Genomic DNA, 12,772 nt, shown 5'->3' on the forward strand with positions numbered 1-12,772 from the left:
CTATCATTTTGTATGTTCACTGGACTGTAAAATTGGGGTAAAAACTCTAATTTGGCATTGAAATTAGAAAGATTATATTACAGGGAACATGTGTACTAAGTTTCAAGTTGATTGGACTTGAACTTCATCAAAAACCACCTTGATTAAAAACCTGAAGAGGGACAGACAGACGGATGAATGAACAAATGAACAAACGGAGGAACAGACCAACAGACCAAAAAACATAATGCCCCTCTCATATCGTAGGTGGGGCATAAAAATTTAGTATCAATTAAATAACTAACATGTTACTAAGCAATACAGTTTACAATCAGTGACAATGAAAAGGAAACATGTCAATGTAAAAAGTAAATTTATTCATTATGTACAATTAAAACAATTCAAATAATTTGTCAACTATAATAAGAATAAAGAAACAGAAATATAAAGAAAAGAAATGAAGACTAAGAACATGAAGAAAGTAACACTAAAACAGAAAAAGGAAACAGCAGTCTAATTAATCAATTGTAAATTAGTTATAAATTGTACTTTCATTCTTATAATCATCTTGTTAAAATAAACATGGTTTACAGTAAACTTCTGTAAAAAATGTATAGTTATGATTAAATCAGTTTTTGATAATGACAGTCATAACTCCATATAAAAACACATCTACCATCTTTGAAATAAGACACACTTGCATTTCTTGCACCTACTCTAGATATAAAATCAGTCAAAACTTCTATTTCCTCCTCATTGTTCTTATGTTGCTGCCCTGTTGAGATTGTTCAACTTATACACAATTCACCAGTAAAAAGAATTTGTTATGAAAGTAGCAGCAGAACTTAGCCAGCCACCTTCCCTTTTGTTATCACCTTTATTTCTTGCTAGAGGTTTAGTATGAGCTTTTGGACTGTCTACCTCCTCTGGTAGATAATCTGGCAAGGTTGTATTCTCCTTGTCCACATCTCTCATGTTGGAACCAAATGCTATAAGTTTCTGTAAAAAAACAAAAGATACATACACTAAAAAAATAACAAAATATTATAAACATAATATGATCAAAGCAACATTATAAGTAACAAGATGCTGACAAAGGATATGAAGATAAATACTGTAAAATCTTATAGGCATAAAATACTTGCTAGAAAAAAAAAATTACATATAAGAATACCTCTGGGCTTTTCATACCAAGTTTGGAAATGCAAAGATATCTGTACTAAGAGATGACATTTTTCAAAAACAAATTGCTTACATGATGTATAAATGCAAATATAAAAAAGAAGATGTGGTATAATTGCCAATGAGACAACTGTCCACAACTGACCAAAATGACACAGACATTAGCAACTATAGGTCACTGTACGGCCTTCAACAATGAGCAAAGCCCATACCACTACATACTAGAAAGTCTACTAGTGTAAATGAGAACCTTTAGTTGAACCTTTTAGTTTTTTTGTGATCATTTTTGCAATTTACACTTTAAACCTAGCTCCCATTGCTTTTATGAGATGACCGCCAAAAAAGTTCAAAATGATAGATTGATTTTTCAGGACCAATGATTCCAAACAGATCAACAGATTTTTCAGAACTTTCAAGGAAGATAGAAATGGTTATCAGTGTTCATCTCAGGCGGTTTAGCGTCGCGGTACCGAGACGCTATATTTTCTTCCCGTGACGCTATAATAATTTCCGCAATGCTATAATTATTTTCAGGATGTTATTTTTCTCGTTTCTATATGGAAAAGCCATGTCCTAAATTTTGTACTTTCATCCAATTACTGCGTATGATCTTTAAAAAATATTTCACCTTTAATTTTTAATCCCTTCCAGTCGGACAACAGAGGCACCTTAGAGTGATTAAATAGGTGTTAATTGCCCTTTGGGTGATAACTGTTTGGATGGTGTGATCACGTTTCTCCAACATTTGGTAATTAGACTAAAACAACATTAGGGATTATGGGGTCCTCTTAAGGACTGGATCTTGATATCTACCTGTAATTCACCTGATCTTGACCAAAATATTGTTAAAAAGGTATATATTTTTTAAAGATATATATTTTTTAATAGTCTCCCAAAATTGTAAAAGTCCATATAGTCTAACACAGTGATGTAATTTTTTATTTTATATAAAAAAAGATGTGCATGGTTTGATAGACAATGAGACAACTCTCTACAAGAGACCAAATGAAACAGAAGTTAACAATTAAATGTATTCATAAAAAAGAAGATGTGGCATGATTGCCAATGAGACAACTATTCACAAGAGACCAAATGACATAGACATTAACAAATATAGATCACCGTACGGCCTTCAACAATGAGCAAAGTCATACCGCATAGTCAGCTTCAAAAGGACCCGAGAAAACAAATGTTTAACAATTCAAACGAGAAAACTAACGGCCTAATTTATGTACAATATAATGAACGAAAAACGATTATATTACACAGCAAAGACAACCACCGAATTACAGACTCCAAAACTCCCCCTTATCTTGAGACATTGGTGCAACAGAACTATAAAAGAACTGTACAAAAACATACATAAACAAGCAACAAATAATCTAAGACTAAATTATCAATCACTACACATCCAGTATCCGTTACCGTACGGCCGGAAGCAATTTTTTGCTTTTTTTCATAATTTTGTTCTCTATTTTTCATAATAATGTATTATAGATTACAATGTTGCGATCTTGAATAAAAATTAACAATTTATATTTTGAGAGCTATTAAGAATTTATATATCTTGAGTCATTAATCTTATATAAAAGTACAAAATGCAGCTTATTATCACCGATACAGTTTATTCAAAATTCTTAGTCAACTAGCATTAATTGTCCAAAGCTTAAGTAACAAATCGAAAATACTAGAAGTGCACAATATTCACCAAGCCAGTTCCCACAGTTAAACACTATATAGATCACGACGCGACGTGATGTACCCTAATTGTATCAGCTCCGTGGAAAAAGTGGACAGATATATGACTGACTATTTCATCTGCTAAGAAAGCACACCACGAAAATTGGCTTTGGCTCTAGTGATATACAGACAGAATGACAATGTAGATATATGGTTCTTCGCTCTAGAAGATAATCGCTTTTGGTGACTTTTTACATAAATAAAACTTGACTGTTTTGCATCGGTTTAGATTTTAACATCTACATGTAACACAAATACAAAAATATATCAAGTAATAGAATGAATTACTAAAATGAGGTACAGTCAGTGAACATTTCGATTTTTCATATTACTTTTAATAAAAAAAATCTTTAAAAAAAATAATTTCGAGATTATTTCTTCATAATTTTTTATGAGATTTTCAGTTTGATTAGAATTTGTTTATTTAAGGAATTTTTTGTTGAATAACCTTTTTTATTTTGTAAATCAAATACGGCGGATGAAAATAATTACGTAACCGTTTCTGGTTATACTCGACCAAAAATATATGGTTTGTTAATGTTTTGATATAAATATTTTTTAACAATATCCCTTTTTACAATATTTTAGTTTAGACTTGATATAGGTGAATTACAGGTAATCATCACGATGCCAGTCCTTATGAGGCCCCCTTATGAGGACCCCCTCATCCCTTATGTTGTTTTAGTCTAATTATCAAATGTTGGAGAAACGTGACTAAACCGTTTGGATACTAGTACCCCAAGCTGTCACTTGTATAAAAAAAACTTAAGCTGATCATTCATGAGGTTAATATTTGTTACCCAACTTTGATAATTTTAAAGATAACTGCCAAAAATGAAAAAAAAAACAGACAAAATTGATATTTCTAGGGTTATAACTTCAAAAAAGATTTTTCTCCAGTTTTGTTGTACATTATTTTATCTGTGCTATATTTGAAAATGACTATCAAAACTTTAAAAATTAATAGAAATTTACATTTCAGAGGCAATAACTCCATGCTGGATCTTCAGATTATTCATTTTTTTTTTTTATATAGGATTAAACGCCTTTTTGAAGGAATTTATTGATGTATAAACTCGACCAATTCACTCACAATAATATGATATGTTTGTGAGTGACTTGGTCCAGTTTATACACCAATAAATTCCTTTAAAAAGGCATTTAATTCTTATAATTCTTTGAAACTGGGGATAGGGAATACTGATGCCTTTCCATACTCGTTACCTCTATCCCACGTAAATTGTATTTTTATGTCATTAAATAGGCCTGGCGCATGAATATATTTGTTGATTTACACAAAAATACATATTCAATGATATTTGCTATCTGCTAAAAAATAAACTGCAAAAACTTTTATTTAACGATTAACATGCAGTGAAAATATATTTTTAACGTCGGTGTTATTATCACCGCCATCTTGTTTACATTGGTTACCTAAAGAAGTTCGGTCAATGTCATCTATCGAAAAATACCAACGTTAAGATCAACTACCGGAAGTCTTTTCGACCAATCATATCAACGTATTCCCTAGTATGCAAATCATATAAGAATTTTAAGTAGATAAAACTTGATATGTAGATAATTAAACATTTTAACCTAGCTTCTTAACAATAGCCAAGAATTGTCCAAAATTTAAAAAAAACTTAACATGAGAGAAATATTTTTTTAAATGAATGCATGTATGGCTCTTAGTTTCATTTACAGAGTCTGAAAAATGAAATAGTATTGGGTTTTAAGGAGTTAATGAAGGGAAATATCTATTACAACAAAGATATGATTTTTTTTTAAAATTATTTAGAAGATACTTTTATGAAAATAAAAACAGGAAAGAAATTACATTTTTTCAAAATGTAGGGCTTAACTTCTAAGCCTGTAAAGTAAGAAGCATGAAGCTTTAAATTGAACCTTAATTTGTCTGTATAAACTGAATATAAAAATTAAACCAGTTCTATCCAAAAAAAATAATGATCTGTTTTATTTGCAAAATGTGTAAAATACTTATTTTAATGTACAATACTGAAGAATATAGTTTTGTTTTAATAAAAAAAAATATATCCATTGATGAATTTTCATATGAATTGAATATTTAAATTAAGTACAGTACCTCCTCTCCATTTTCATCTCTAACCACTTGTTGAGCTGTCATAGTTTGTGACTTTGCTACTGCTTGGGCTAAAGTCTAAAAACAGAAATAATTACTATTTTAACTCATACTATACTACCTTCCCTTGTTATGCTTTGTGTAAAAGGGGGATGTATAAAAACAAAATAGAAATGTCTTAATCATTTCAACTTCTTGCAGAAATTTTAAAATGTATAATAGTTTTAATGTCATTTTGATCCTTAAATCATACTAAGTCATCATTCTCAAAATGCAGCTTATACATTCTCAATACATGTCCTTTTAATGAATAAAATTGTAAGTAAAAGCTACATCTTGTCTGCATATTGCATTACTATCAGTGGACATAAGTGTGTCTTTCAATTGAACACCAAAGAAAAAAAAATTAACGGAAGAATACAAATTTATTTACTTATGACTCTTTAAGAACCTCTTAATCTCCTGAAATATTTATGCAGCAGTATGCAAAATAATAAGAGTTGACCAAAAATACTTCTCAATAACTTCTTTTTTAAGGTAAAGAATTATGATTTCCAACTGATGATATTTGGATGTCAGTTTGTACTTCATTTAAACTCTTACCTCTGGTTTGACATCTTGTTTTGTTCTCATAATACATCTCTTCTGATTCAGGTCAAAGGTTATACTAACAACTCCTTTTACATGCAATAACAATCTCATCACAACATCTTTGTCATTCTGAAAGACAAATATTTGGTAAATTATATAAATTGAGACTTCTTTTAATTCTTGGTAAAAGGTAACATCTTAATTTTATTTTTCAATATCCAATATTTTCAATATATCACACATAAAATGATTGCTGTGATACATTTAAAGATGTAGACAGACCAAATAGTTTGGTTGCCTGCCTCCATTTTTAGCTAGGTCACTTTACAGCTAATTATTTTCTATTGACCCTAACATATTGGGACCGGTTTATTCACCGAATTGTAACTAGCAACCTTGACAAAGTTTCCTCTTTATCTCATGTCTAACTGTTATAAACAACAATGAAATAAATAAATAAACAACCTTGAGTACAAATCTTCTCATATGTCAATCCACTTTACCTAACACAAGCATCCCTGTTAACTTGTCTCCTAAATCTTTTTCTAATACCTAGATGTCCTTTTGGGTTATAATTATCATTTGGTTGCTGTCTCATTGACGTATACCTCTAAACTCCTTAAATTTATAAAGGTATATAACACCATTTAAACTTGACCACTTGAACAAGTTTTTACCCCTATTTACCTTGACTACAAGACCTCGTATCTGTAAGATTATATGCTTTGTTCTGCCACCATTTACACTTTTGTTCTTACTTGTTCCATGCCTGAAAAAAATAAATATATATATATACATTAATGTTGACATATTAGTTCTTACAGGTTTGTTCATGACTGACAGTTCAATAATTTTTGATAACATAGAATATATGTGGACTAATTATATAATGAACCATAAAAATGAGGACAAGGTCAGATGAAATTAGCAAGATAAACAGGTAAACCTTACAAGCATTACATTTGCCAAATATACATTTTTTAGTGACGTTTTGCTCAGGGGTCGAATTTAAGCTTTTTTGTGTACAAGCCAGCCGGACCAGTGGACTGAAAATCTACTGGTGCGGCTCCAAATCTACTGGTCCTGCACATATGAAATTCATTTGACAAACACTAATATAAATAGGAGATGTTTACGTTTATTTTCATGATTTTCCCTTTCTTTGTTTCCTCATCTTTATTCTCGTATTTTATAGTGCTGTTCTGATTGTTCATTAGAAAGAACAGAATCTAACTTAAAATTTGAAGATCTCGGTACAAAAACACATTTCTTATCTAAGTCTGTCACTACAAGTGTTTCACATGATATGCAAATTGATTACATTGTGATCAACTATATAATTTAACCAATCACAATCTTTTTCCAAGGATTTTTTATATTTACGTTTCCTTTTGTCAATTTCATGAACTTAATTCAGATCTTCCCGTTAAATGTCTATTATTGTATTTTTTTGTCCAGCGATTTGACTTTTTCCAAATATTTCCACATTTTTGATGTCGTGAAGGACGCTCATCCGAAATATTAATGAAATTGATCAATTGCAATACTTAGTACCCCCCAGTACCAAGTATTTGATTTTGCAGGTAAATTGTTTTGTAAAGAAACCAAAATTGCAATGCAAACAGGGGTTTTATCAACAAATTTCTAATGGTCCGTTGGACCACCAGGTGACAAAATCTACTGGTCCGATGCAAATTCTACTGGTCTCGGACCACCGGACCAGCGCTAATTTCGACGCCTGGTTTTGCTTATTGTATCTGAGAAAAGGACCTAACAACGAAAAATAACCTTTGACCAATGAACCATAAAAATGAGGTCAGTGAAAGTATTAGTCGAACCTCACCAAAAGGATATTTTCACCTTAAAATCATTCCATACACCAAATTGTGTTTACCATTTGCTAATAGTATCTGAGATATGGACCTCACAAAAAAAATTAACCTTCATTACAGATCCATGAAATAAGTTCATGGTCAGTCAAACCATGTTTGATAGACATGTAAACTCACCTTATAAAAAACCCTTAAAAATTGACTTAGAGCTTTATATCAACTACCGTCGTAGTGTATAATGTATAATGAACCGTCCATGATAGAAGACTTATATTCTTACCTTGACCTTGTTCCTGATGTATTAAATGAATCTTTTAATGGTGCATGTTTCTCTGGTTTTTGTGTTAATAAATCATACAATTTTTCAGCCAGGTTAGCAATGTTTTCATCTTCTCTACAAATAATTGATGAGGATATAACAAAAAAAGTGTTTTAAGTACAAACATTTATTATAGAAATTTAAGATTGCATATAAATTTGAAATTCAATGGATTAGTTATACATAGAGCTATAAATGATATAGATGGACAATTCCTTTGATTTATCATAAGTCAAGGCATAATAATTACCTTGAATTTCCCAAATCCTGAAAACAACAGAACTTCCTTGAAACCTGAGATTTATATCTTAACAAGAATGTGTCCCAAGAACATGGAAGCCCCATCCGCACTATCATTTTCTATGTTCAGTGGACAGCGAAAATGGGATAAGTTTGGCATTAAAATTAGAACGATCATATCAAAGGGAACAGGTTTACTAAATTTCAAGTTGATTGGACTTCAACTTCATCAAAAACTTCCTCAACCAAAAACTTTAACCTGAAGTAGGATGGACGGACAAACAGACGGACAAAAGGATGGACGAACAGACCAAAAAACATAATGCCCATAATGGGACATAAAAATTACATGAATCAACATAATCTATTTTTAAATTCAATTGGATCCAGTCATCTTCTCCTGAACATTACTGAACAATAAATTTCAAATGTGCCTTGAATCCAGAAACATTGAAAAATATATGAGTGTCCTGTAATAAATAAAGAATACTCAGAATAATTTCTTCTGAGTAATATGTAAACAGTAATCCATGTGTTAACCTTCATAACTAACCTGTTTAGTAGGATCTCTACTTGTTCATTCAAACCAATAAATGAAGATAGTGTTGGTCTGTATTCTGGCACTTCAGCCAGAAGGATTAATGTCTGCAATAACAAGTAGATAGTACAATGAAAATCATTGTTATGGAATAGTTATAATGTTTTATATGTAATACTGTGGATTCAGTTATTTTTATAGATACCCATTTAGGAGAATTGAGAAGAAAAAAGTGAAAATCCATTGATATTTAAGTTCATGCAATATGGTTCTGTCAAAGTGTGCATACAATCCTACAGAAATTAGTCCCACAAAATACAAGAAAAAAAGTATCCAATAAATAATACCAAGTATATGAAATTAATAAATGTTATAATAACAGATAAAAGCATTCAACGCACAATCAAGAGCAAGCATTTTCCAAATTCATTTCTTTCCTCTTGTTTTTAGAACATTAAATGTATCTTTTCATTAGTGAAAAAACTACATAATGTTAAAAAATACAACTATTTGTATCATAAAGTATGTGATATATTTTTATTGTTATTTAACTGCAGAGGCATGTTACACATTTCCACAACCAAAATATCTAACTTCTATAACCAGGACTAACACAGTGGATTTTTAAGTGGGAGGCACTGAATGCCATAGTGGATTAAACAAAATGTTTCCGTGTGTATGATTTAAATTGCCATGAAAAGCAGTTGCCAATCACTACAAACATGTAGTTAGACAGGTGATATGCCACTGTCCCTATACATATGCAGGCAAATTCTAATTTCACTATGTGATGTCTGCACTTAGTTGCCTTGATCTGAAACAAATTTTCTTTTAATTGAACTTGATATATGTTAATACATATATATACATGTACCTCTAGAGCTGTTGTGACAATTTTTACATCTGGATTAGATAATACAACAACAAGTCCTCCTAAAAATGTTCCATCCTGAAAAATAAATAACAACCTTAGCATGATTATTAAATAAAGGATACGAAATTTTATTGTGTTACAAGAAATAGCAATTGATTTATTGTCTTAACTAAACAATTAACATGCATTTGGAAAATTTATCTTTTAATATTCATTTTTGGACACAAATGACATTGACAGGCAATGAAAAAAGATGAAATTAAAAGTAAAATTTTCAAGCCTGACCTTTACTATGAAACCTCTCTTTTTGGAATCACTTGCCATAGTCTTCAGGGAAGTCAATGCATCTGCAGACAAGGATTTATCTACAAATATAAAAAAAAATCTGTCAATTTCATATCGTCAGTCAAATTTCAAATTTGTTGTAACTTACAAAGAGGAAGACTTTGTCTAAAATATTAAAGTTTCTTTTATTGAAAGAGAATTTAATTCAAAAGTTTCTTATTGCAAGAAAACATACAAGTTTTAACAGGAACAAATTCCTGGGTTAAGATTTGATAATGTGGCTGTATATAGAGGATTACTGTTGCCTAGCTTGTATTACCTCATTTTCATCTGAACAAGTATATCCCAATACAGATTTTGGCCTATTTTTACTTATGGGGTCCCTAGTCATATATAGAGTTACAAAAATATAAACTAACAAGCTAAAACACATTATTGCTTTTTGTCTGGTATTTAAATTGGACTTCTGTTAGTCACAGTGAAAATTATTGGATGCCACAAAAATGAACAAAAGAAAAGTGATTGTTCCAAATTATAGCAGGTTCCCAAATAGCGTTAAGGTCAACATACAATATATTCAAATAGTACTTTTTCCAGGAAAAAGTTGTGGTCACTATAAAGCAAATCTTTATATCACAACCTGTCTGTGAATAATCATTATAGTTCATAAAATCTTTGGTATATAAACAACAGAAATGAGATCACATGCTGCTTACCTAATTTTGAGGGCCGATCTTAAAGGCCTCTTGCTAGTCAAGTCTTGGCATTTAGCAACAACTTGTGTGTTCTTCTAGCTGGTTCAATTCAATAATAGTCTGACATGATAGTTCTAGGGGAAAATGATGTTTGTAAATTTCACTGTTTGTGCCAATAGTTTCACTTAAAATTATTTGTTGGTTTATTATGATCTGGATTGTTCATTATACACATTTTGTAGTCATGTTATATATTACCAATAAAACTGTTGACCTATGTTGTGAACTTACAATTTACACGATGTTACGTTATATTATTTCCCGTACTTTCATTTTCCCATTGTTGACGTCAACTTCCACCCAGCAATTGTTTATCTAGTTTTGAAGAGAGAAGCTGTCTCATGTACATGTTGAAGAATAAGAAGATTGATAGTTTAAAAATGTATTATATTTTATAAAAGATAAACAGGATACATTTTACACACTATTTTACGGATCTCTGCATCAAGTTCAAAATATATACTTTGACCCACTAAACAAGCCCTTGTGCTCTGACCCGTTTGTTTTTTAAATAAGCAAGTTCACAACAACCAAGGATTTGTATAGTCTTACTATACAAATCCTTTACAAATCCTTTGCAACAACTGATGAAAGCCGTGGATTTTAATTTAAAATCTGTTTAATTAAAGATTGCAAACTTTTCATAAAATTGAGAATGGAAATGGGGAATGTGCCAAAGAGACAACAACCCGACCATTGAAAAAAACAACAGCAGAAGGTCACCAACAGGTCTTCAATGAAGCGAGAAATTCCCACACCCGGAGGCGTCCTTCAGCTGGCCCCTAAACAAATATATACTAGTTCAGTGATAATGAACGCCATACTAATTTCCAAATTGTACACAAGAAACTAAAATTAAAATAATACAAGACTAACAAAGGCCAGAGGCTCCTGACTTGGGACAGGCGCAAAAAATGCGGCGGGGTTAAACATGTTTGTGAGATCTCAACCCTCCCCCTATACCTCTAGCCAATGTAGAAAAGTAAACGCATAACAATACGCACATTAAAATTCAGTCCAGGAGAAGTCCGAGTCTGATGTCAGAAGATGTAACCAAAGAAAATAAACAAAATGACAATAATACATAAATAACAACAGACTACTAGCAGTTAACTGACATGCCAGCTCCAGACTTCAATTAAACTGACTGAAAGATTATGATTTCATCATATGAACATCAGGCACAATCCTTCCCGTTAGGGGTTTAGTATCATACCATCATAACATATATGAGAAGAACATAACCCATGTCATGCCAACAACTGGTTTTTGAATAAATGTGTTTAGTTCCGATGCAAAGACCCTATAAGTGAATCAATATTAACGCCAAAATATGCAATCTTTTATGACCTGACAACAGTATCGTAACTATATCCCTTCTTAATAAGTCTATTCAAAGGTTTTGTTAGTTTTTGAGGTGAATACTGACACCTTTGTGCTTTATAAAGAATATTTCCATAAAAAAATTGGATGTGAAATACCTGAATGTATAAGAAGTCTGCGTGTTGAGCTATATGTACGAATGATGTCCTTATACCGATGATAGAATTTAGTAAATGTTTTAACTAGTTTGTGATATCGAAAACCCTGGTGTAATAATTTTTCAGTAATACATAAATTTCTCTCGTTAAAATCTAAAACATTGTTACATACACGAGCGAATCGTACAAGTTGAGATATATAAACAAAAATAGCAGTTTTGCTTTCTTCCTTCGGACACTTGCTGTAAAATAAGTTTTTTATTTTAATTTCAATGAGAAAGCACGGAGGATCAATTGCTGGGACCCCAAGCGCTTGTGTAGAGGAACATAAGTATTAGATTTTGGGGAGTGTCTAGAGTTCTAGATAACCCAGTAATCATTAATTAGTTCCTTCTTCACTTTAGGGATAATACACCTTATCGCTAATGGCGGCTGACCTGGCCGCTTGAACTTTTGACATCAACAACAATCAAGTTTTCCATTGTGGCGTCAGTTATTTTGTTTTATGACGTCAAAATTTTATGGGAACCTGTGTGATATTCAGTAATGGCGGAGAAATAGCGATAACGTGTATTCCTGCTGATGAAGCTGACATCACTTATATTTTATAGTGCAATAACTTAACATAGCAGGATATAACATGTCACATGTGTGTAAATATAGACCAATTTCAAAGTGAAATTCTATGCATAAAAATGTGGTTTAAAATTGACCAATTGACACATACATCTTCGATTTTCTTGCATTTTTCAAAATATTCTTGCACTGTCCTTTTTGTGTATCTTTTTTTAATGTTGAAATTCCCACGTTTAATAGCTGTAATCTGATTGGCGAATGAATGTAAAATTAATTTCG

At 31.2% G+C, this 12,772-nt stretch overlaps 1 protein-coding gene across 2 annotated transcripts; it reads right to left on the reverse strand.

Annotated features, from left to right (window-relative positions):
- Positions 1-335: 335 nt before the first annotated feature.
- On the reverse strand, positions 336-12,762 carry LOC143053523 (armadillo repeat-containing protein 1-like). Of its 2 annotated transcripts, none has more exons than XM_076226319.1 (9): positions 12,645-12,762; positions 9,682-9,761; positions 9,397-9,471; positions 8,538-8,629; positions 7,706-7,819; positions 6,281-6,362; positions 5,606-5,722; positions 5,006-5,080; positions 336-978 (listed from the first exon to the last, which is right to left on the reverse strand). In XM_076226319.1, exons 1-9 carry the CDS (start codon positions 12,661-12,663, stop codon positions 784-786), a joined length of 849 nt encoding a protein of 282 aa, XP_076082434.1. In that variant the 5' UTR covers positions 12,664-12,762; the 3' UTR covers positions 336-783. The 2 variants fall into 2 exon arrangements, with proteins under 2 accessions (XP_076082434.1, XP_076082442.1); XM_076226327.1 differs by lacking the exon at positions 12,645-12,762 and adding an exon at positions 10,398-10,510.
- Positions 12,763-12,772: the final 10 nt, after the last annotated feature.

This window comes from Mytilus galloprovincialis, chromosome 1 (assembly GCF_965363235.1).
Source record: "Mytilus galloprovincialis chromosome 1, xbMytGall1.hap1.1, whole genome shotgun sequence".
NCBI lineage: Eukaryota > Metazoa > Mollusca > Bivalvia > Mytilida > Mytilidae > Mytilus > Mytilus galloprovincialis.

Bases quoted from the DNA above. Each gene is read 5' to 3' on its own strand.
- LOC143053523 (XM_076226319.1), bottom strand. The intron at 9,472-9,681 runs GTCAGGCTTGAA...TTTATTTTTCAG, and splicing joins AGAGAGGTTTCATAGTAAAG to GATGGAACATTTTTAGGAGG. The intron at 7,820-8,537 runs GTTAGTTATGAA...AATTATTTGTAG, and splicing joins GTAGAGATCCTACTAAACAG to AGAAGATGAAAACATTGCTA.